The sequence below is a fragment of the Cottoperca gobio genome, chromosome 19, assembly GCF_900634415.1.
Source record: "Cottoperca gobio chromosome 19, fCotGob3.1, whole genome shotgun sequence".
NCBI classification, from domain to species: domain Eukaryota; kingdom Metazoa; phylum Chordata; class Actinopteri; order Perciformes; family Bovichtidae; genus Cottoperca; species Cottoperca gobio.
This window is the reverse complement of record NC_041373.1, coordinates 7,605,425-7,630,834: the sequence shown is the minus strand read 5'-3', so window position 1 is coordinate 7,630,834 and position 25,410 is coordinate 7,605,425. Positions and strand designations below refer to the sequence as shown.

The window sequence follows — 25,410 nt, the reverse complement described above, 5'->3', positions numbered from 1 at the left end:
CGAACTGGCACAAGACAAGGGGAGACAGGACTATTTATACATGTGGTAAGGGGACATGGGTGACAACAATCAGGGGTGGGGCAGACTATCACAGAAGCGGGAAAACACGCCCGGCAGGAAGTTAAGTGACCTGGAACGAGAGGGAAAGGTGAGTTTCAAAACAAAACAGGAAGTGAACGCAAGACATGACACAAGGGAGGTGAACTCTACAAAATAAAACAGGAACACAAATCCAGAGTCATGACACTTTTTTACAAAGTTATTTCTTTATTATGGAATAACTTCAGCATAAATATGCCTTCTATTTCTATTTACAGGTCAGAAATCTTTCTAGAATATGCTCTTCTGTTTCATGGTCAAACTGACTTTACTGTCAAACAATGTATCACTAGTTTGTATTTCTATGGTGTTATCATACAGTTTCTTCAAGTACAGCATGATTGAAAAATGGCATTTTATTCAGAGGAAAATAATCTATAGTTTGCAGTATTCTATGTCACCATCTATTTCACAGCAAGATGTTGGTATTATTTATTTTTATACATTTCTATATTACAATAAGATTCATGGGTAAAAATGACACATTATTAGAATACAATCTTAGTTATTGCCATATTTGATACTCTGTCATTTCAAATTCAAAACAATATTTAAATGTCATCAAACTTTCTAAAATAAAGATGGAAGCAATAATTGATGATTTCTGTAAGAGCATTAATGCATCCGTTCAGGTTTGACTTAGGCTCTATTATCGCTGCAATATAGACAAGCCAAAAATAAGAAATAAACAATAAATCTCCCAAAAGTGACTTGTGAGATTAAGACAGCTAGAGCAATTTGATACAGTCCTTCTTCCACCCAAGCAACAAGCTCAAAAGCTCTGAGACGGGAAACTAAAGCACACTTGTTTGTGGCTCGCTTTCCTATCCTACAATACTGCTAACGATAGTTCTAACAGTGTCAGCCTCCTAGGGAGTAAATCTGGACAAAACGGTGGTTAAACATGCTTCAAATATTCTCAGCAAATACCATTTAAAGATCCCTTTTATCTAATTTTTACGTGGTTAAACCTCAAATATTCTGAGAAAAGAAAACTTGGAGATCCCTTTAACTTATTTTACAAGAGAAGCTTCATTTTAGATGTTGCACTGAAGCTGTTTATGTGAATGCAAAAAAAAGGTAAATCTTCAAATAATTTGAGCACATTCAGACGTTTGCCCGAGTCTGCACTGGAGGCTTGTGACTGCTTTAGCTGGAGTAGAACATTAGCTGATATTCGTGCAGGATGAACTCCACTATCTGGTTCTGAAAGACCATGTGCATGGTGATGTTGGCCGACTCCATCTCTGGCCGAAGCAGAGTCGGGCCGAACACAATTGCCACATTCTGCACAGTCATGCGATTGTCCTCCCCGTACTGAATGACCCTGTCAGAAGAAAGAAATGTGAGGATGATGTGATTAGTCATAATTTTCCTTTTTTCAATTAAATTATATAATTTTAGATCAAGTTCTCAGACACGGAAAAGTGACGCAAAATCGCTTTCTTTCTCCTCTTATTTATTTATTTTATATCTATCCTCAGTTAAAAGGGAGAACCGGTTGAATAGTGGTAATGGTAATAGTTTTTCACTGTACAATTTGATGCAATTTGCAAACTGAAAACCAATAAATATATTGTTTAAAAAAAGGGGAAAAAAAGAAACATACCTGCATAAATGCCCAAAAAGGAGATTCATGGTATCATGATTTGAAGGAGGAAGTGACTTGACCAGCTCATACATGCAAGACGCTTTTGTGTTGTAATCGGGAATTCCTAGAAAAACAGGACGAAATAGAAATAACATCACCAACTGCATAATCAACGTTAATGTAAATATTTGCTGTTTTTAGCGCAAATATACAACATTTTTGTCCTTTTCATAATATAGTCTGTTCAAATTAGATTTATGTATTCAGAAATCTGCTTACTGATGGCTGAGATGAACTTATTAAAGTGGCTGTATGGGAAGAGCGGCTCAGGAAGCTCTCGGAAAAACAACTTCAGCGCTCCGGTGATGACGTGAACGTCCTCCCACTGACCGTCCTCGAGGTCCAGCTCCTCTGTTTTAACACACCAGGTGCACAGTCCGTTAAAGCACAGCAGGGGGCGCTGCTGTCTGCAGTGAGATCCTGCAGTGAACTATGCATCCTCTGCTTTCACTGCATCATAACTGAATTATTGAGTTTAATATACGTAAGCTTTACCATGATCCGCCTTGAAGCGTAGTTTCTGAATGACAGCGAGGTTCCCGCTCACTCTGTAGAGTCCATCAATGTCTAAACCTGGAAATCAACACATCAGTAAGTCAACTTCTATACTGCACACAACAATAATACTTTATGATTCAGGCAGTGACACAAACGAGCTGGATTACCTCTCTTTTCCACTGCTTTGATACATTTCTCCACAAAACTAGGAACTGTTGACCGCTCTTGTGCACACAGTGTGGCCAGATGGCAACCAAACACATTGTCTACAGGGAATAAAAACATTATTATTATTATTAACTCATAATTTCAGTTTCAATTAAATGTTAGTAAAGATTATATTAATATAATTAATATATTCCAATTTCTTCATGCAACATATAGAAAAACAGAAAATATACACAATGTGATAAGCATAGTTCTAAGACTGCACAGGCTGTGTTAGCTAACACTCTTCCTACAAATAAAAACAACTTTATTTATTTAAACAGCAATTTTATATATGTTATTTATACTATATATACTCTATCTTCCTGTTTTTTTCCATTGCTGCAGTTTTTCATTCTTTTATCTCATGAACCTTTTATTGAAGACTGTATTGCATGTATAATACCAACATGTATAATGTCTTCAGGTATTATTGTGTTTGTATTGCCTTTATGTTATATGTTTTCTATGCTGTCTCTCTGCAAAACAAATGTCCTCAAGTGGGACAATAAAGATCTGACCTGAAATTAAATGCGCACTGGAAACTACAAAACAGCTTGTGTTCAAATATAAGTATAACTATAAACACGAGTATTCATATTCTGGCAGAGTGAAACTCCCTTATCCACTAGCTTCTATTGAAATCAGCCACAGCCTGAAGAGAACTACATTATGGTATGTTATAGAGATTACCTCGGATGTAGCCTTTCTCCTTCACAGACTGCAGCGTGGGCCGTTTCATGAGGAACTTCATCAGCTTGGTCCGAACCCTCTTCTGGTCCGAGTCTCCTGCAGAGCTGGACGAGTGTGTGACGGTCGGTTTGGAGGCTGGAAAAGCAATGTTAGACACATAAGTAATTATAGCTTTCGATGGGGTATGATATGTCTAACTGGGTCAGAATGATGACATAATTTATGCCACAGTTAAACAAGTAATTTACGTCTTTGCTTGTCGTCTCGCTCTGTGATTGCGATCTTCTCATATAAGTCGCCCTCGTCCTCCTCTGAATGATGGTCCTGGTACTCCTGATGAACAGACAAACAAAGTGAATCAATCAGACGTATTGCACAGTGTCAACTGCGTAATTACCACAATTAAACCTGAATTAAACAGTATTTAATTAGCTTCATTTGTTAAAACGTAGAGACAATTCTTTTTTTTTGTACTGAATTAAGCAACTCAAACGTACACTGCAAAAATCTTCTTTTTAAAAGTTCTGTTTGTCTGTTATTCAATCCTTAAAATGTATTTTTCTTAAAAGAACAAAATCTACCAGTGCCTTAAGTTTATCAAATGCAAATCAACTTACTTATTTTTTTTAATCAAATTTCATAATTGTTTATTGGAGTGCAGCAATCGGCTGACACTATGATGAAACCTCCACTTTCTGTAATAAGCATAATTCCCAGAATTTAAAACCGTTACTTTAAGCAGTAGTAGTAATGAAAGTAATAAACTGGAGATTTCTCTGCAGTTTGAAGTGAATCATTTTCACTCATCAATGATGGGCGGTGAAAGGACTTACCAGTTGTCGTATGGTGTCCATTAAGACTTTGTGCCAGTCAGTGATGATGCTTTCTGTGTCATACTGTATCAGAAACTCCACGCCATTCTTGCCTTTTAACTGGTGGAGAGATAATAAGATATTGAGAAGGGCAACAATAATTACAGGACAACAAATCACATTTAGATAATTTCCCAGATTAACTGATTTTACTCATTAAACAATATTTATTTTAAGGCGAGACATTACAGGCACATTTTTTTTTTCATGCACTTGTCAATTTTGAGAGTACGGGCTATTTTACTGCCATAACATGTTTTCATTCAGAATAGAGGAAAGAAAACATCCAAAATTCACATTTAGGAGTTTATATTTGACTAACTTTGTCTATTTGCGTCTGTAGATTTCTTCTAAGTTCATCAAAAGTTAATGCCTCAAATTTCAGAAAACTTGTAATACAAAAAATAATTGTCTTAATGTAAGTAATCAACTGGGGAAGTTTCATGGTGATATGTAGTAGTTACATTTTTAATCCAAACCCACCTGCAGTGTTTCCTCTTAATATCTGATTCAAATACATGAAATCATGCTTTAGTTGAGAAACATAAAACACTGCCGGGGCTCAGTTCTTAATGGGGCTAACAAAGCTAAAAAATAAAAGCACATATTTTATTTGCTCAAGATAAAAACATCCACCGAATGGCACACACTGCATTATGTTCCATGGCAACAAACAAACACCTCTAAAACATTCTTCTTGCTGGATTTGTCCTTTGAGGCCCAGCCAATCGACGCTCCTCGCAGGTCCACCGTGATCTCCGGAACAATCTGATTGGTCTTGATCTGCATGGAGGCAACCAAAAATACAGCTATTTACAAAACTGACGGTGCTGCATTCCAAGAAACAAAAGCTGTGACTGTCCCTGTCGGCTTCTGACCCGAGGGCTTGTCTGTGCGTGACGCATCAGCCTGCATCATGCTGCAGTTTAATGTTTCACTTGTGCTCTTAGGCGTAGAACATGATACCAAAGTGCAGACCACAAAAAAAAGTTTGAAAGCAACTTTGAGACATAAAAAAAAAAGAAAAGTCATTGATTAATTCTGCCTGTAACTTCTCAGCCCATCATAACCCTCCCTGAAATGTACAGAATGCAACATCAGCTTGTCAGAGCTTATTATTAACGGAGGTTGAGCACTTTTCCTCCACGTACAAATCCTTCTATTATTAGTAATACTTAAAAGTGTAGATCATACCGCAGTCCCTGTTATTGTAGACTTTGGGTCTTTGTGGAACGTCAGCACTCCTCCGTGGAGAACCGTCCATGTCTGGGTCCAGTTTTTCCTTAAAATGGGGGAATAACCGTCACTAACACAGAGCAAAGTAACGGGGAGATGACATATGACTTCACAGTGAACTTTTAGCTTACCGTACTTTCTTGCCGTTGTCACACACTTTTGTTTTGTTGAGAATCCCGGCTTTCTCTAAGTTCTGCACCTGAAAAGATCACAACATTTGAATTCTTTATACGCTATTAGTTAATTGTTAGGTTTAAGTGTGCAGTCAAGTTATGTAATGATATGAGGGACACACAATTCTGGTCACAGTATTGAACACAGACTTCATCAATAAAGCCAATGCGTGCAGACAGCATTCATATCCAAACTTCTATTACAATCTGTGCACATGATGAATTCCTTATTCGTCGAATATCCTAAAAGTCACAGATTCGATCATCAATCTATGTTTAGAGTTGCGTAAAAAATGCACCTTTTTTAATTTAGATTATTTGACAAATTGTGAGAAATAGAAATCAGCAGATTCTATTTATGCTTAAAGGATAAGGCTTGTGCTATTCTATATTTTCACTATTGTCAACTAATTCTATGTAAAGGCCAAAACCAACAATGCGTTAGTCCATCCCTCAATATTTTGTGACTTGCCCTCCCTGTTTCTGACACTCGAAACAGGCCTCGAGCTCATTCACTCCTAACAAAAACGTTTAAAAATGGGTCACGGATATAAAGTATCACGCTGTAGTTTTTCGTTAACGTCACTCAAACACGGGTAAATCGTGCATTTGTTGGGGACTATTTTTAGTCAAAGATTTGGCGCTCTAGTAAGTATTTGGGGCAGCAGGGCGGTGTATATGGGATTGGCTCAAAATAAACTACAGTGTGTGTTTAATGGCGATGAAGGAACGTGTCACCCAGTGCAACAGTGTGACTCACACTTTATTTAAAAATGATCTGGACAACAATGGAGCTCTGTGGCACTGAGGAAAAAGATACATCAGGCTACAGAGGCAATACTTTAAAGTGGCAATAGACACGTTTTTTTGCTTAACTTATCATTATTAAGTAAATTCAAATTGATTGCCCAATGTAATGGCTATAGAAGAATGACACCATCTGTGTTTGGATCGGCTCCCAATTAGCTTTGAACGCAATTCTTTCTGCCACCGGGTACGATCTCACTGGGAAAATTAAGGCACAAAGGAAGTGCAACTGTAACAGGAAGAGGAAAGCGGTTTTGTTTTCCCTGGTAGATATCCAGTTGCCATTCTTTGTAGTTACTGCTAGTGGAAATGGCGGACAGTGGAACAACCGTAGTAACTGTGGAAAACAAAATGCAGTTACAAAATCCAGTGCAGTGTTGCAGACTGCTTTTCAATGAAAGTAGCGAGCACTAGTCTGTTGGCAGAAGAGCCGTGGACTGCCATTACTGTGAGCAGCATTGGGAATTAATTCAAATATAATACATTTGAATATATTTCTTCCCTGCTGGCGTGAATAAGTCGCTAAATGTGTCACTAGTAGTAGGCTCTGAGGAAAACGATACGACAATAACAATAAAACGACTTAGAAACACTAGAAAAGTTCTATATTGACACTTTAATAAAAGGATCAAGTGATTGTTGGTTTTGGTCTTTTTGTGAGATTTATGATAAGAATACAAACATAGAATATCACCAGACTTACATGTATCCTTTAATATTTTTTATATTTCTGTGACTTTAAACATTTTCAGGAATCAGTGCCACTTGAACAGACTGTATGTAGCCCATTAAAGCTGTGGAGGAGATGCACTTTTCTGGACTGTGATGAATGAAAACGCTGATGGAGAATAAAAAAACACTTAATTGTTGGAGGCGTCAAACAGACATTGAGTAATACCAACTATGTGGCTATAATTAGTTTTTCCCATCGTCATGGCTGCTACTTTTGCTTGTTCACATTTATAAGTCAAAAATCTGCAGTGACTGATTAACCTCTGAATACAGAACTCAAATCTCAAACCCTATAAGGTGTAGATGACGATGGGAATAAAAACAGCAGGTTTATCAGGTACTTTAGTTATAACATGCATCCCACAAGTAGAAATCCACCACTAAACAGGAGACGGGGATTAAAATGAACATAACATTTGATGCAGGGAATGAAAGACGTCTGTTCAGGTGCAACAAATGCTCCTTGAGAGCTCTGAAGTCCTTCATAGATAGAAGCTGCTATCTATGAGTCAAGCTCAGGTGAGCACTCAAACTAACAACCCACATTATAGCGCAGCCACCTGGAGGTCAGATAATAGGGATTTCTCCAGGGTCTAAACCCAACAGCCTTAAGAGAAAGACACAGAAAACCATTCAGACACGAGGCAGCTCACAGTGCTTAATGGCTAACTAACAATTTTTTCAGCCTAAAGTAACAAGTATCAGCAGACGCGGCTGGCAGGACACAAATTTCACTCACGTTATGCTGCGTCTCTGGAGAGTGTCCTGTACTGGAGTTGTCGCTGCTGTAGTCGGACGTGTTCCTCCTGTGAGTTGGTACGAACCTCTGAACAGCAGAAGATTTTATTTAAAATAATAACCAGAAAAATAACTTTGGAATAAAAAAATCACTAGCGCTTCTTTAAACCAAGCGTCTATATTGTCCTATATCCTGTCTGTAGTCTTCCATCCTTCACTACATGGCCGAACAGACAGGGTGTTTACTTTTGGTCGGGGGCTGTTTATCATGGTTTGTCCCGATGACCTCTCGAGTATAAATAAAGGTTGAACACATGTTTGGAATTTTCAGGTGTCCACATACTTTTGTGTTTAGTGTTTATTTACACCTTGTGTTTTCCAAACCCAACCACTAATACACACGTCTACAAACATTATAAAGACATTACTGTTGTGCCCTTGAGCCAGGTGTTGAACCCCGGACTGTTTAGGAGGAAAAGCCCAGACTTGTATCCAGCAAAGTTATAAAAGTTTTTATAACAGTTTTGAATTTTCAATTAGTCTTTTAGGTTTAAATTTCATTTTAGTTTAGTTACGTTTGCTAGTTTTAGTTAAGTTTCAGTTCTTCAGAAAGGTTTAACTTTAGTTTTTATAATTTTAGTTTTACAGTAATATGTTTTGTAAGGGGCCGGCTATAATCAGAAGCATGTAGCTACATATACACACAAACACAGGGTTGGAGAACTGTGTAGAAATGACCATGTTGTTTAATGTTTAGTCTCTTTCACTACTTTAGTTTCCAATGTGAAGCAGCATAGCACCATCACCTGGAATGTCTCGAGCTCATTCATTCAAATTCATGATGTCTCTTCATTGTGCTAGTGATATAATATAGCTAAAAACTAAAACTGAAATTAATTTACGTTTATTTTAATTTAAATTGTATTCGTTTTTTTCCGTTTCAGTTTAGTTTTAGTTTTTCTTAAAGGATATCGTTTTCTGCCATATTTTTCACTGTTTATGTTTGTTTTAGTTTCACTCTACTATAATAACCCTGATTCAACAACTCCATGTTTACGTACAGTTTCAGTCCCCCCCCCCCCCTCCCTCTGCAGCCTACGAGTGCACTGCAGTTCATTTGACTTGCTAAATAAGAGTTTAAAAACCTGGGAGTGTCGGTTGTTGAACAGCGGCTCACCCTTACTACTTCTGTCTGACTAAAGCTTTCTGTGTAAGCCGACTGACACGCCCTGGATGTGTGATACAGCATGTACATGTACATGCAGGTCTGAGTGTTTGTGAAAGTATGTATGTACCCCATCATCCTGGGCAGAGCTGAGCTGTGCCGGTCCCATGGTGTGTCTCCAGTTTTTGATGATGGACAGATTGTCTGCATCAACGCCATTCTCCATTCTGGACTGGCCGGGACCTACAGGGATCTGGAGGGACCAAAAGACATTTTAGTTTAGTTAAATTTAAGTAATTGGAAATCTTAAGGGACCTGTTTGTACTTCAAACCAGACAAGAGTACATTTGTAACATCTTTTTGGCTGAATTTGTGTCCTAAAAGATTAATATTGCCATTTACTGTACATGAAAAAACAGTTTCTCATTGATCCCCATGTAGTAAAGGAACTTTACCTCAGGCAGGTTCCACTGAGACCTGGTGCCGTCTCTCAGATAGTAGTAGGTCTGCCCTCGATCATCCAGAGACTTGATCCACTGTTACATAATACAAATGTTGTGAAAGATGATTCAAAATCAGTGTTGTTTCCCAAATGACACATTGTTTTAAGTATTTTCATTGCTTCAGTTAACTGGCTTGAGCAAGCCGCTATAAATGTAATTGAATTATTACGGGTACTGCTGCTGCTCCAAGTTTAAATCCAGTAATACTAATGTGCTAATGATGATTACAGCATTTTCACAGCTGGACGGCATCACTTGCACTGTACCATGTTGTTCCCCTTTTAAACTTTACATGCAAAATAATTGCAAAGTCTCAGTATTTATCTTTTTTCTTGTCTTTATTTGCATATTTGGTACTGAGGTAATCCAAAAGTAATAGGAAGTATTCAAGTTGCATTACTTTAATATTGTGATACTTGGATTAGGGTAATTAGTATTGGTGGAAATATCTCTTTCTCTACTGTCAATGTTTATCTAACACCCATAAAGTGTTTTGCATGTTAAAATTAAGGCTATCTTTACTGTATTTAGGACCTTTGTGGTCTTAAATCCAATCTTCCTCCTTCCTATCAGTCAGTCCTTGGAGCTACCTGCTCTGGGGAGTGTTCACTGGTGAACACCCAGGTCCCGTTGGGCTGCACATTGAGGTTCCAACCGGACGGTGCACTGCGGTCCAGGTTGGCACGGGGGATGATGGTCCGGCCCGCAAGACTGAGGGTGTACTCTTTAGGGAGTGTGGGAGGTCCCATGGCTAGGAGATCATCGCAGTCCTCTGGATGATCAGCAGCTGGGTAATCCTCTGAGGGGTAGTCCTCCTCAGGTAGAGGAGGCTGAGGATAGAAAAACATGGTGGAAACATTAAAACGTCTGCGAGTTGTGTGCAGATTAACCAATGACGGATGTTCTCTGTGATTGATTTTGATAGTTTGTTGAGTGATGAAGATCAAAAACTCTCCAGTATTTCACAAAAAAATTAAGATTTGATAATAAATATTACATTACAGTTCATTTAGCTGACGCTTTTGTCCAAAGCAACTTACAAAAAGTGCAAACAATCATGAGGATACAACTCCGAAAAGCAAGAATCTTGTAAGTACAATAGCTTCAAATAAGCCAAACCAAGTGCAACATACAAAGAACAGTTTTATTTTATTTTAATTTATTTTTTCATTCGCCGAGGTGCAGTCGAAACAGGTGAGTTTTCAGTCTGTAATATAACTATATTTTGTAGCAGAAAGGTTTTTCTTTCATATCTTGTCAAAAGCAATAGTTCAATATTTTGGGAAAAACGCTTATTTGCTTTCTTGCCAAGAGTTAGATGAGAAGATCGATACCCCTCTCATGTTTGTCTGTTGAATATGAAGATACAGGCATTTAGCTTAGCTTAGCACAAAGCCTGGAAACAAAGGGAGAAACAGCTGGCCTGGCTCTCAGGCATCCACCTAACATCCCCTCTCAAGCTCAATAATTAACAACTTGTATCTCGTTTAATTTGTTGTCTAAACAACTATTTGTGGTCCAGTCATTGTGCTAAGCTAAGCTAAAATAAGCTAAGCTAAGCTAATCAGATAATGGCTATGGCTCCATATTTGACATGAGAGTGGTATCAATCTTCTCATATAAGTCTGGGCAGAAAGCGAATAATCATATTTCTCAAAATGAAATGAAAACAATATGCCTGACACTGACCCATGTCTTTGCCTCATTCATCTGAATGTCAGATGACTAATTTTTCACGATGACCCAGAAACCGAGTTCAATGACTTTGCATGACTTTGATAAATAAGTCACAGTATTTCCATGGCCTCAAAGTATTCTTCTTTCTAGCTCCAAAAAGTCATTAAGAGGAAGAAAAGGGGTCACTTGTGAGGAAAAACAGCTGAAACCCATCTAATGTGTGAATGAAGTCTGAGAGGTTCCTACCAAGTAAAGCATTTGAACATTTCCCCATGTCTCTTGAATCCCCCTGACTGTCTGGAACTTCAAAACGAGGACAAATGTCTTTTAAAGTTAGGGGACCCTACTGTTTGAGACGTTCTGCACTGGAGCTGTGAGCTTCCCTAATGAAAATGAGTCATGTCTGCTATGTAGGTGCATGAGATTTAATTCCATTAAAAGCAGACTGTATTTACAGCTCTCCCCTGGGTGAAGCTAAAACAGGAGACAGAGAGAGGCTAAGTAGAGCAGCCAGGCTGTCCTTACCGGCCCGTCCTCGTGAAACCTGTGCACACTCATCGGCTCCATCACAGGGGGATACGGGCTCAGCTGCTCTGGGGGATCCCAGGACGTCTCCCCGGACATCGGGTTGTAGAAGTAGGGCTGACCGCTGGTCTCATCCACCAACTGCTCCCAGTCTGAGGTCCACGCAGGTGGGGAGGCGAAGGATGGAGAAAGGTCGGGAGATTGAGGAGGTGAGGGGGAACAAGGCGGCTCTGGCTCCGTGGGGGAGTCAAGAAAGGGGTTGTCCCAGGTGGTGCGCCCCGTGGCGGGGTGGTAATAATACTCCTGTCCACTTTCTTGGTCAACATGCGCCTCCCACCCCTCTGGGTCAAGGTAGGAAGGAGAGTAGGACGAGGGGGGAGACTCGGCGATGCTTTTGCGAAGTTGTGCTACATTGACGTACACGGCTGACCGAAGATTTTCATTCTCCACCTGTGGAAAGTAAAACAATTAATATGTAGAATCTCAAGTACATCCACAGGTGTGTGTGTGTGTGTGTGTGTGTGTGTGTGTGTGTGTGTGTGTGTGTGTGTGTGTGTGTGTGTGTGTGTGCTTCTGTCAGTGGTGGACAGTATCTCAGTACATTTACTCAAGAACTGTTACTTAAGTATTTGTTTGAGTATTTCCATTTCCTGTTACTTTATACTTCTAATCCACTACAATTCAGAGGCAATTATTATACTTTTCACTACATATATTTAACAACTTTAATTACTTTGAATAATCAGATTATAGAAAATATAAATCAACACATTATTAATCATGTATTGCTATAGGTTAAGGTACACTTTATTAATAATTGGTGAAATTCACAAGCTACTCAGAAGTATAAATATATAAATATATAAATATATATATATATTACAAGCTGCAACGTTTAAGTGATAAACACATGAATGCATCAATAACCATAATATAATAATATAATGTATATGATTCTGAAATGGACCGCAGAATGAGTACTTTATGTATATTTTGATACTAATACTTTTGTATTTTTACTTACATTACATTTTGAATGCAGGACTTTGTACACTGTGGTATTGTTACTTTTACTTCTGAGTACTTCTTTGTCCACCTGTGGCTTTTGTAAAGGGTTTTTTGAAGTAAAACAAGCTGAAAAATGATAGCGTTCGATGCACTTGTACTTGTATTTCACAAGATAAAAGCTGGGTCATGCAGTGTCAAGTACACACGTTCAGCCCAACGTTTTCATTAGACCTCTTAATAAATCAGCCTTCCGCATCTTAAAGAGCACCAGAGCACAGGAAGTAAGTCACAGTTGAAAAAACACACCCACCGCAGAGGTGTTCCCACAATAATGATCATTACCTAATTCTCATTTTCAAAAACACCCACACACAAGTGTTAATGTTCTTGTGTCAAAACAATGTCCAGAGTTTATGTCTGTATTACTGACTAACGTGCCAATCTGTGGTGGTTTTTCTTTTTGTTAAAATAAAAATGTTTTATGTTACATTAAAAATAAAGATGAACTACCACAGCTTCTGACCACAGGTCTCCTGCAATGGACTAAACACTAGGTTGAACTTCAAAAGCAAATGAGTGAATGCTCTATAATGAATACTAAGATTTTAATTTCTTAAAAACTGTCAGCTGTTGAAACCGTCATGTTACTTTCATGAACAGAGCTCCACGCTGCATGGCAGCAACTTGACATGCAAATGGACCCAACATCATCACAACTAATTTGTTTATAGAACGACAATTAAGAGTGAAACTGAGATGTGATGTAAGGCTGCTCTGTCCTCAGTACTCGCAATGCAAAGTGTCACCATTACAACTAACATGACCCCCACGGCCTGGATAAAACCAATGTCAGCTTTCCTCACCAGCGCTCCACCGAGGCGATTCTTGCTCACCACGAGTCTCCTGGGATCTACCGCCATGCAGAGTTTTTCATGCGCCTTCATGGTGGCACATTGAGACTACACTCTTTCAGACGACGCTCTAACTACCTCTCTCACCTAGCCTCATGGTCTATATTTACCGAGGCCTGAGACCTGTGTGTCTGCATGTTTATCACCCTGCTAAATATGCATTGCTATAAAGAATAGACATGTAGGGTAGCCACCAGGTAGTGGTGGAAAGTAACTAAGTACATCCTGCACTGTACTTAAATGTTGAGGTACTAGTTTATTCTTCAACTTCACTACATTTTAGAGGCAGATATCGTACCTTTAACTGTTCTACATGTATGTAACAGCTGTAGTTACTTGTTACTTTGCAGTGAAAGATTGTTCATACAAAATGTGATCCAATTCAAAAATATAATGCATTGTTCAATGCACAAAATCTTCTTATCATTTAAATATAATGATTTAAAATAAAAAAAATAAAACACTTGTTGAATACAGTCTCAATACTGTAATGACATGTTTTTTTAAAACTTGTTTCAGGGAAATATGTTTGTTAGGATATAATTATATACAGAAATGTCTCCATGAGGGGCTTTGCAGATTAAACTGCCCAACAGTCTAAAGAGCAGTTCAAATTTGCTCCATTGTAACCGACCACAAAACAATTCTACTTACACATACAGTAATAAAAGCCCATAATATAACATATATACAGTATATGTAGAACACACCATCACCATTTTCTGTGTGAGTATTTTCACTTTTGATACTTACAAATATTTTTAGCTGATAATACTTCTGTGCTACTTTCACTTAAGTAAAGGATCTGAATACTTCTTAAATAGATAAAAGTGTTTAAGATGAATAAACCTTATATAATATAATGAGGGGAGAAGAGCTTTTCCACATTACGGCTTTGATGATCAGCTGTGTTTTTAATCTGTCTATTCAATGTTATCACTTTGCTGACTTTGTTCACTTTATTGATCTCAATCTAACCACAATGCAATCAATGTGGACAACCAGACGACTGACCCCTAAGCATATTGATTCCAAACCTCACTGCAGGACTCCACAGAGACAGACAGAGGAAATGAAAGCGCTGCATCATTGATCTCTGAAATAGCTACGCTGGAATGCCCCCATCCTACATGCAATGAAAAGGAAAACTTTGCAAGCGGATACATATCAACAAACGCTACGACCCATGTGTGTGAAGTGTGAGATTGTCATCACGTTGAAAGGACTACTACTAAAAACTAGTATACAAATCAATACAAGTACATTTACTCTAGTGTACTTCAGAACAACTTTGAGGTACTTTACTTGTGATTTCTTTTTTTAGTTTATACTATTTTATACTTCTTCTCCGCCACTTTTCAGATGGAAATGTTGTACTTTTTACTCCACTACATTTATTTGACAGCTGTAGTTACTGGATACTTTTCATCTAATAATGTCAAGCATAAATATATCACTCACAGGAGTACTTTCACTTTGATATTTTACATTTAGCTGATAATACTTCTGCATTTTGACTTTTGGATTCTGAAAACAGGACTTACACTTGTAAGAGAGTATTTCCAAACTAATGTATTGATGCTTTTACTGAAGTAAAGGATCTGAATACTTCTTTCACCACTTTTATACCCTAGTATCTTTGTACATAGGTGAACACTGACAGAACAATGACAGAAAACATGTCTGTTGTCGTCACCATATAACACAAGACCTAGTTAGTTTTACCAATAGCTGACAACTCATCATCAGCAGATGTCAACAAACGAAACCGTAAAATGTTCAGATGAAAATGAAATGTTAGAGAGTGAAGCTTGTGTCATTTTAACACATAACAACACATGAAAGTGCCGCCAAATGGCTGAGCTTTTAAGCAACAGCGTTTCACACTCTCAGATCAGGAAAAGAAACAAGTGCAGGGGTGGCATGTTTACGCAAAGCAGGAAGCAAGACTGTCATCGAAACATATAAAACAGAGACTGAAATTTTACATCGTAGCAATAAAAGCTGATTTGATGTCGGCGTGATCACCTACCTGAGGAACCACCGGCAGAGTCATGCCCTGCTTTGACCAAACCCTGGAGTACATGTCCACCGTGTTTATATCGTTCTATTTAGAGGAGCCATATATCCAAATATACAAACGGACAACCACATTCAATCAACTTGTGATGGGAGAGAAGCAAATGCACATTCATGAGTGCAGCATCAACGCACACATCCTCCACTCGCAGCAGCTGTGACAGTTGCAGCCCAGATAGAAAGGAGAACTGTGAGCCCTGTTACAATAGCAGCAGGAAGGGGCTGTGTGAGGACTGGGTGAGATGTGTGTGTTGTGTGTGAGTGTGAGAGAGAGAGAGAGAGAGAGAGAGAGAGAGAGAGACAGAGAGAGAGACAGAGAGAGAGAGAGAGAGAGAGTGTGTGTGTGTGTGTGTGTATGTGTATTTGTGTGATCATATGCGTGAATTCCTGTGCACAGGGTTAGGGGAGAAGAGGGTAACTGTCTGTGTTGTTGTGCTAAGAGCCAAAAGCCGAAAGAGACAATGAAAACAAGACAGAGAAGTGGGTTGGATAGAGGGAGCATCATAAACTATGCAGGTCACCTCAACCTACTTACTGCGTGTGTGCCGATATGATAAAAAAAATAGAAAAAATGTTTTTTAAAGAGCACACGCTTTTTACTTTAGGGTTATACTCAAAGGAAGATGATACAGAACAAGAAAGGTACGACTATGTTCTTGTCTACATGTACAGCAGCTGCACTAAAGTGTACAGTATTCGACCCTGTAGTACAGGAGGTCAATCAGATTACAATGTGGGAAAAAGGGAGATCTGCTTTGAACAGGATTTTCTGATGAGACAGTTTGTTGTTAAAAGTCCACGAGGCTTGAAACAGGAAGTCTGGGTTAAGGGCCAATTGTTCCACCATCACTTCCTTCTACATTTGGCAACATTACCCAGTCAGCAGGCAAGGCGCTTTGTGGCTGTTTTTGGGTCTAGGGTTGATCTCAAATTAGGTTTGAGGCTTGTTGGTTACTCTTGTGTTTATACCGCTACATTCATGCTTGTCGATTGCTTTCGCAGTGCCAGTGTGTGTCACGCCTGTCCGTGCTTCCTGGAACATCTAAAACATTTAACATCGCGTGGAGAGAGGGTAGTTTGCCTTTCAAATCTGCCTAGGAAAAACCTCGTAAAGTTAAGCCTGTTGTCACCAAACGGCCCTAAATTCTTGAGTCATTTAACATGTTATCACTACGCATTTTTTTGCTTTTCGTGTGTCATTTCACGCCACAACAATATAAGATGCTCAGAGCAAAGGCTCCAGAAGTTAGGTGACAGAGTATATATAGCAAGAAAGCCCACATAGGGAGTAAGGGGTGGATGGATCGGTCAAACAAACACAAGACTTTCACCCGGCTGTTCCGTGCCCCTTGCGCAACAAAGTACTTATTTTTACCCAAACATGATCATTTCCCAAATCTACTTTTGTTGCTTAAACTTAACCAAGTAGTTTTGCTTGAATTCACAACGTTAACGTGTTGCAACCGTGCAAGTGTGACAGTTTATGTTGAATACTTAACCTACATACCTAACTTAATTTACATATAACAATGTACTAACAATGTACTAATTCATAACCCAAACCATGATATTTTCCTAAACCCTACCAAGTAGTTTTGTTTGAATTCACATCGTTGACCACATGTTTAAGACTGCAACCCTGCATCCGTACGTGACGAGTTGGGAATGACAACGAGACACGAAAAGAGTGTAAGTGTAAATGCGTAGATGACATGAAAGTGGTGTGCTATTTATAACCCTTCCCATGAGATTACGTTGAAAAGATTATATCGTTGTGTCTGATTTTTGAGATTCTGTTGAAGGATATCTTTCAGAGCAGAGTTTTTCTGCTATGGAAAAAAGTTTGTGTTTAGCTTGTAGACATCTAATAACGCTGCTTTAAAACAAACTGCGTTTGGACCCTGAACAGTGTTTTTCGAGCATGATTTCCATCCTTAAGCGCAGAGCAGACAACTCTCTGCCCTGAGCAATGCATGAAGCAGCAATCTGCTTGATTACTTAACCACATTAGTGCTCATCCAATCAAACAATGGAGAACCAAATTGGGGCCCAAATCACGCCACAAAGCACACAGTTGAGCTATTGAATCTGGCTCCACCTCCTCTTACATCACACTCCTCATGGCCCAGAATCCAGGATAACTCCAGAAATGCCCAATGTGGAATCCATCAGCTTATCAAGTTCTTATCTTTGCACTTCAGGACAGGTTTGCATGTTGATGTGCAGGATCTGCTGATATTGTTCCTGACAGATTTCTTCCACTCTTTCACATGGTAGGACGCACTGAATGCTAGGATCAGTATAATGAAGCACGTCATTTACAAAAACATTTTACAAATTGTAATGACATAAAAAACATTTCCGTGTGTATGACTCATGCAACGCTTGACAAAGACAAGACGGATCTTTACACAACTTTGTAAATCAATATTTTAACGTATCTAAGAGACGGCCTGGAGAGATATAAGACGAGCAAAAGTCAAAACAAATGCAAACTTTCTGCTTTCTCTTTGCTTTGCATGCTGGGTGTGAGCACTACTTTACAATCCTGTACACAATAATCATATTGTTTATAAAGGTGTTTCCGAAACAGACTCTTACGCCGGCCTTAGCACCAGTTTGTGCCTCTCATGTATTACCATTACATCTGAGTCACAGAGCTCAGCATCAGTTTGTAGCGAAAATGAAATACCCAGCAATCTTTGAAAATCTGCTGTTCTCAAGGTATTTCCAGAATAAAGTCAAAAACTCTAATTATCTGGGTGAAAAAGTATTTAGTTTCATTCTAAAAAACAATGTTTAACATGATTTTAAGTTGTGACTGTATTTACTAATCCAAACCGAAGATCTACATTTTGTTATCACTTATATTGGTATATCTTGATGTTTCTTTCTATATCTTCACGCAGAATAACGTGTTAATATTTTGCTTGCATTTCACAAATGAGCAAAGACTTAAATCAAATCTGGCTACCTGGATTAGCAATGAATGAGCCTTTGAGGATTGTGAAAAGATGATTTTGAAGAAAGCTGCATGCTTAGCTCGGTGACTTGAATAATGGTCTCTACTGTCACATTTTATATGAGCTGCAGTGATGCATACAGAACATACAGTTCAGGTGAAGCGTGCACAAACCTGTGTGACATACAGGTTCCCTGTGAAAGAACCTGAGACAGGATGAATCTCATTCTCGCAAATGTTTTGGTTAAATATCAAAACGCATCGCTGCTCCCAGTTATACAATATGACCAAAGAATGGTAAAAATTAAAGGCTTGTTGTGATCCGGAGGCGATAGCTACATGTATATGTTCTTATACATTTAATGGACACAAGTGTTCTGTCAAGCAGACATGTACAGAGAGGTCTGACGACACTCCCACACTACCTGTTGGAGCAGTTTCTTGGCGTTGATCTGGTCTGTTTCACAGAGCACTGTACTCTGAATGAAGTTACAGTTCCTCTCAAATTATGAAAGAACGACCTCAGCTGTTCAGTTTTAAATGCCAAAATATCACGTTGGAAAGCCTTTGATGTGCACAAGAGGACAAAAGAGTCCCTTTGCGGACTTAACCGTCCTGGTTCGAGCACCTAATAAGCAAGACAAAGCTTTCCAAAGCAGTTAAACTGGGCACCACAATTACAGGCTGCAAACATACCCCACTGTCCTGTCACCATGGCAAAGCAGTCCAGCGCTTAAGTGGCAAAATCTTAGACAACCACCGCTGCCTTCCCTTAAATCACCACTTTCAGCTCCTGCTCTCAGGGCAAAGGTACAGAGTCCCCTGCGCAAAGAAAAACATCATAGAAAATCCCTGTTGCCATAAATGATCTTAAATCAGTAAGGACAGCCACTTTTTGAAGCCAACTTGCTCCCTAAACACAGCATTTTATATCTATTTATTTATCCTTTATTCAGCCCTCACCATCGAGTACCCGGTGCTTATTTTAATGTTACTTCTATTGTGTATTGTGTTTTTATTTAAATGTGTTATAATGCTTCCTGTCAGGATGTGATATGATGTGTTATTGTACCCTTTTTATAGCAGATTTTGCACATGCAAACCAAAGACACACATGCACACACATTTCAGTATTTTGTACACAGAAAGTAGACAATACAGTATTTTCTATTCTATTCTATTCTCTTCTCTCTTATTCAGTACTTGCCCAAGTTTAATGGCACATTGGACCCCTTGTGCCATTCGTCTAAAAGTTGATTGATAAAGATTTATCCGACATGCCGTGTTCAATATTCATCATGGCGCTGAAGAGAGGTTCTTTCAAAGAGTACGGACACATAAACACTGCAACATAATGTAAAGGCTCCACAATAATAATGAGAAGAACATCATTGTGAAACAAAATGGACTTGAATATGCATTCGTGTAGAGATGCAAAGACGAATAGATTAGTTGTCAACTACTAAATGAATCACCAACGATTTTGACAATTGATTAATCGGTTTGAATATTTTTTTTAAAGAAATAAGGACGTCATCCCAAAATGGGAAACAGTTTACATTTTTTCACCATTTTCTGAAAACTTTCGATTAATCGAGAGAAATAAATCAACAGATTAATGGACATTGGAAATAATCGTTAGTTGCAGCCCTACGCTCAAGTACTCCTTTCTGGAAGCTGTAAATTCAATATGACCAAATTTTGGATTCCCAATCCCAACTGGATTTGTCATCCAAACTTAACATCCCATTAGAGACCAAAGAACAGCCTACATACCCTCGATATCAAGTGACCTACATTAAGGGCTAATTGCAAGTTCTGCACATTACATATGCACACACACGCCAACTGGCACTAAAAGCTCCAAAGCCCTGCTTGTTGGGAGTCAGGCCAGGCCCCCTCGCATCACCATGGAGATGGCCCTCCATTGTGGGGGGAGAGTTAACGCACTTGAGGGGTCCCGGCACGTCTGCAGTCCCGGGGCTCATTCATGCTTCCCCGGAGAGGAAACACAAACTATAACGAGTTTAAAACGCAAGAATTTCATATAAAGAATTGAGTTTAAGTAACACAAACCTGCCACTAAAGCGACACACTGTGCTGGTATGTACCGCGTTACGATGCTCCCACAGTGACTGCGTGTACTGACACACTCAGAGGAATAATATCAGACACTTTCTCCTTCACAGACTCCGTAACCTTGCAACAGGTGCAAACAACAAGGGCGGTGAAACTTACCTGAAACAAAAGTTGTGTTCCCCTCGTTTGTATTCAACACACTACATCCAACAGTGAAGTAGGCTAGAAGAGCGAAATATTCACAAAGGTTTCACAGTTTCCCGACGGTGCACTAGATCATAATTCCCAGGATCGTCATCGGTGCTGGGGAAACCAGGTAGCAGCTGGGGTTTGGGAGTGGCTGCAGGCAGTTTTTGCATTAACTCTTTCCTTTCCTCGGAAGAAGAAGCCACCCAGCCGACACTACCTGTTTGTAACCTGTTCTCGAGTTACATCATTGACTGTACACAGCATTTTATAAAAAGCCCTAAAGTTAAAGATAGCCAGCCCTCCTGCGATCTAATGCGCACAACACAAGCCTCCATCTCTTCCTGGACACTTCAACAAGTTAATCAACACAATGGTAAAAGAAAAAAAACTATACACACCCGGTAAAAAGTGACTCCGCACCCGCAGAAACTGACCAGAAGAGAGATCCTGAATCAGCTTCTTTAACTGGGGTTTTGAGAAACACCTCTTTCTCACCCATTGAAATGGCATGAAGGGGACGGCCGGCCATTCATATGCTGATGAGCTGGCACAGATAGGCTGCTGTGAACTCAACCAATACGGCTATTCCAAATCTGGACCTTCACTGCAGCAAGTGTCAAAATCAGTCTGAAGATCTCTAAAACATGATGTAATCCGATAGATCTAATCAGTGACTGTAAGTAATCTAATCAAGTGCTGTACTTAAAGTTGATTTTAAATTTAAAATGTGTATAATAAGCTAGTGTGTAAAGTTGTTTAATAATAGTTGTATAAAGCCTGGCTCCCTCTGAGGGGGCCGCGCGAGATTGCCTCAAATGTGCTTCGGTTAGGTCTGAAAACCAAGTTTAAAACATTTTTTTAAAGTCTGGGGGTGTTTAGTTAGAAATAATTGAGACTACCAGACCTCTGTAGTGCGCTCCTCGTGTCTGCTTGGGGCTAGCTGCTCGAGGTTACGTTTGCCACAATATTAGCATAATTTAAGCATACCCACACCCGAATATCAAAGCTGAACTCGAGGGATGCATTTTGGGTAATGTAGTCGCTAGGTTTTGCCCATAAAGAAGAATGTGTGAAATATAGATAACATCCCCCCCATGACCTCCCTTACTGTATTTACACTTAATGAGCTTCAGCAGATGGATACATGCAGATAACGAAATGAAACTTAGAGGAGAACTGGTTCTCTTGAGAGCAGGAAGTGAAATAATTAAGGCATTATACGACAATAACTTTAGGTGGGCTGATATTTCAACAATGTTTCAGAACTGTGCATATCAACATATCTCATCACTCCCTTAAAATGAAGCAGCGTCTACTTGCAACTCGTCCCAAGTTGCATTTGTAATTAGGTAGTGAGAAATACAATTTTATGAAAAACAAAATCTCAAATACTCTTTTTGTGTAGCATAATATGTGTCCTCCCTTTCTTATCCTGTTATAAACTGTACAGGTGTATTTATCTTACAATCAATTGAAACCTCTTGACATTGATCACCATTATTAATTTGAATCCTAAAACCAACTGGCTGAATCTGTGATGATGATGTGTCCTATTAAATACTTATGAATACTTATGCAAATAAGTCATGTGTATTTTATATTTATGATTAATAAAGAATATTTTGGAGAGATCTGTTTTTTTACTTTGACATAAAAGGGTATTTTTCTGTTGATCCCTGTCAAAAAATCCACATTAAATCTACTTTGCATCAATGTTGTAAGACAATAAAAAACTTCTTCAGGCACTGTAATGCAGTAACTGTAGCTTTTTATGATAAAGCTGCGCCCTCTCCTGGCTGTAAGAGCACAGTGACACATTTTGATCTCATGCATGAGTAAGAATAATACAGAATGATAAATGAAAAATGAAAACCTCACCTGCTCAATTGGAGGTTCATTTGGAGATGCAGCTGCCTCTGCAGTTGGATTCAAATTATGCTGTCTCATTAATGTCTCATTTAAGGAAACAGGAACAGGCAGCTCAGAAAATGTGTCAAATTCTGGGATGTCTACTGCAGGTATGGTGTCATATATGAGCGAATTAGGGGGTGAAGGGAAGTTCATATCCTCATCATGTAGAAAAGTCTGTGGCTGTTCGACTTTATCATCCTGCGGTGGCGGTTTTTGTCCGTTTTTGACCTTTGGCACAGAATGAGGTTTTAAACATAGCTGTAGGTTGTCAGTATTCAGAGGTGCAGAGGTAAATGTAAAGTCTTCTGTTGAATCGCGTGTCTTTATATTATTCTGGCTGTGTGCAAAGCTGCTGCTGGTTTGCTTTTCCTTCAGACTCTCACAGGGCTTCACATCTGGTATGTTCTCACCGAAACCAAAAGTGGAGAAGCGGTGTGTCTCTCTTGAAGCATTCAGAGCAGATACACGAATCACTGTTGTCGCTTTAAGTGGTTTTATATTGTCCATATCCACTGGCTCACTGTTAGTCACACACTCAGGTGAATCCATCTTGTTAGGGCCAGGAGAGAGTTCAGTGAGTGATGGCTGCTCCTTGACATACTGCGCAGGGACATAAAAGGGTCTGGTGTGCTCGTCTTTGCGGACGTACCACCAGTGCTCGTCAGTTCTGGAGACCAGGATGTAAGTTTCATTAGGCTTGATGGACACAAGGCGACCATCCTTCGCTGTGTACTCAAATTCATGCTGTACTGACACCAGCTCCATGCTCCAGTGCACCCGTGTGGCCTCTTTGTCACTGAGGATAGAGTGTTAACATCATGGAGCTGCAAATAGAGGAAATGGGAATTAGGTGAGGCTTTCAAAAAGTAGTCATTGTGAATGTCAGTAAGTGGCTCACAGTTCATTGTCCCTTCCACCTAAAGAAACATGTAACCTGTTTTCACCTTGGCCCCTGAAGCCATAGTGTCATGAACGGGTATTGAGACAGAGTCCTCTGCGCACAGACATGTAACATGAACCCCCCCATAGATCTCTTATTTCATTTTATGTCATTTTTCACCTCTTTGTTGTCATTTGTGGTTGTTGCATCTGCTCCACAAGATAAGATGGAACTTTATTTATCTTGAGGGAAATTGTTGTGCAGCAGTTGCAGTGCAAAGAAGGAAAGAGTGAAAATATAAAATATCAATTTTAGTCATTCTATGTTTCTTTGTGGTCGTTTTGCATGTTTTTGTATTTTGTCTGTTGCGTTTAAAACCAGAAAAAACAGTCACTTCAGACGGAGGCTCCCAGACTCTTTTGGCCCCTGTGCCCGCCATTGCCCAGTGGGTCCATTCAGTAATGGTTAGTGTTTGATATTATCATCAGAAGGCTGATTTATAAGAAAGCTCAATGCAGTTTGGAGTTAAGATAATGAACTTAATGCTGGCAGAGGTAAAAGCCTCTATTTCTGTACACAAGAATAGACAGGAAGTCGCTTCCATCTGCTGCAAAACAACGTCAACTTCAACTTACTTACTAGTGCAGCAGACTGAAAACTGCTCAGCCACAAAACAGGAAGCCTGCACAAACCTCGGCTAAGCGTCAGTGCGACGTCACCTGGCAATCTCAGTTTGCCTTATCAGGCTTTGTTTTATCCATGAATCACTCAGAGTATTTACAGCTCTTTGTGGTCTCCTACAGCAGAACATAATACAAAACCAGAATGTCATTAACAGCTATTTCACAAGCAGTTTCAATGTTGTGTCTGTCCTGTGATATTGTTAAATCATAACATTTACATTTTACGTGAAACAAGTGTGAGTGAACTTATACGTGTTAAAAGGGTGTGTGCATTGCAAAATAAGATAAAATATGGTAAATAAAAAGGAAACTAACATGGTTCCAATTCCTTAAATAAAGTTTTGTGACTCATTTCCAAGTTAGATTTAACTCACAATATCATGTTGTATTTGGCAATTCAGTATCATTTTACAAAAGGAAGGGTAAGTCAGTGCAACTCAAATGATTTAAAACACTTTCGAGCTAAAAACTAAATAAAACCGACTCAACAATTATCAATCAGATCATGGACTTCCATACAGAGGCTGCAGTGTGGGATAATAATTTGTCTACTTGCCTGATTTTGTTTTGAAAATTGTCCCGCTGTTGGACGTCTCTCAAACAGTTATTGAAGCAGTTATGTATCTAAAGAGTCAAAGTCGTAGAGCTCAAACTGCTGCTGATTGTCTCCGCTCGTCGAGCTCACTCTAATTTCCTGTTCTGTGTGAGTGTCTGTTTCTCTACCGAAAGAGGCAACCAGTGATATATTACAGCAAGAAAGCCACAAGAAATGGGAAGTCTGATTTTAACCACACTTCCCAACATATTCTTGATATTTATGCATTCTTTTTATGGCACCTCACTGACAGGGGGTTGACTGGAACTAGTGGCAAGGCAGTGATTCATTTTGACATAACAACATGGCAGTACTACAATTGTAACAAACTAAAATCGAAAAAAGGCAAAGTTACATAAATGTTGACATTAAAGTAGAAATATATCGTTGTTATCCGTACTTAATTTAAGTAGATGATAAGCATACAAGAAAACATTTAAAACAGTAATAAGACATGATCACATTATGACTGTAAAACAAGACCAATATGTGATATTTGTATTTGTATGTAAATGTCTTACTGCTGTGAGCCGAGCA

General features: G+C 39.1%; 1 protein-coding gene across 1 annotated transcript; it reads right to left on the bottom strand.

The window, feature by feature from the left end:
• Positions 1–247: 247 nt before the first annotated feature.
• Positions 248–24,967, bottom strand: arhgap27 (Rho GTPase activating protein 27). Its single transcript, XM_029456884.1, has 18 exons — positions 24,835–24,967; positions 22,683–23,539; positions 11,577–12,026; positions 9,965–10,204; positions 9,327–9,407; positions 9,002–9,124; positions 7,708–7,794; positions 5,388–5,455; positions 5,215–5,302; positions 4,702–4,803; positions 3,982–4,080; positions 3,397–3,481; positions 3,149–3,283; positions 2,416–2,514; positions 2,246–2,323; positions 1,970–2,101; positions 1,709–1,814; positions 248–1,426 (listed from the first exon to the last, which is right to left on the bottom strand). The coding sequence occupies exons 2-18, from the start codon at positions 23,478–23,480 to the stop codon at positions 1,249–1,251; spliced, it is 2,949 nt and encodes a 982-aa protein (XP_029312744.1). The 5' UTR covers positions 23,481–23,539; positions 24,835–24,967; the 3' UTR covers positions 248–1,248.
• Between the last annotated feature and the right edge of the window lie 443 nt (positions 24,968–25,410).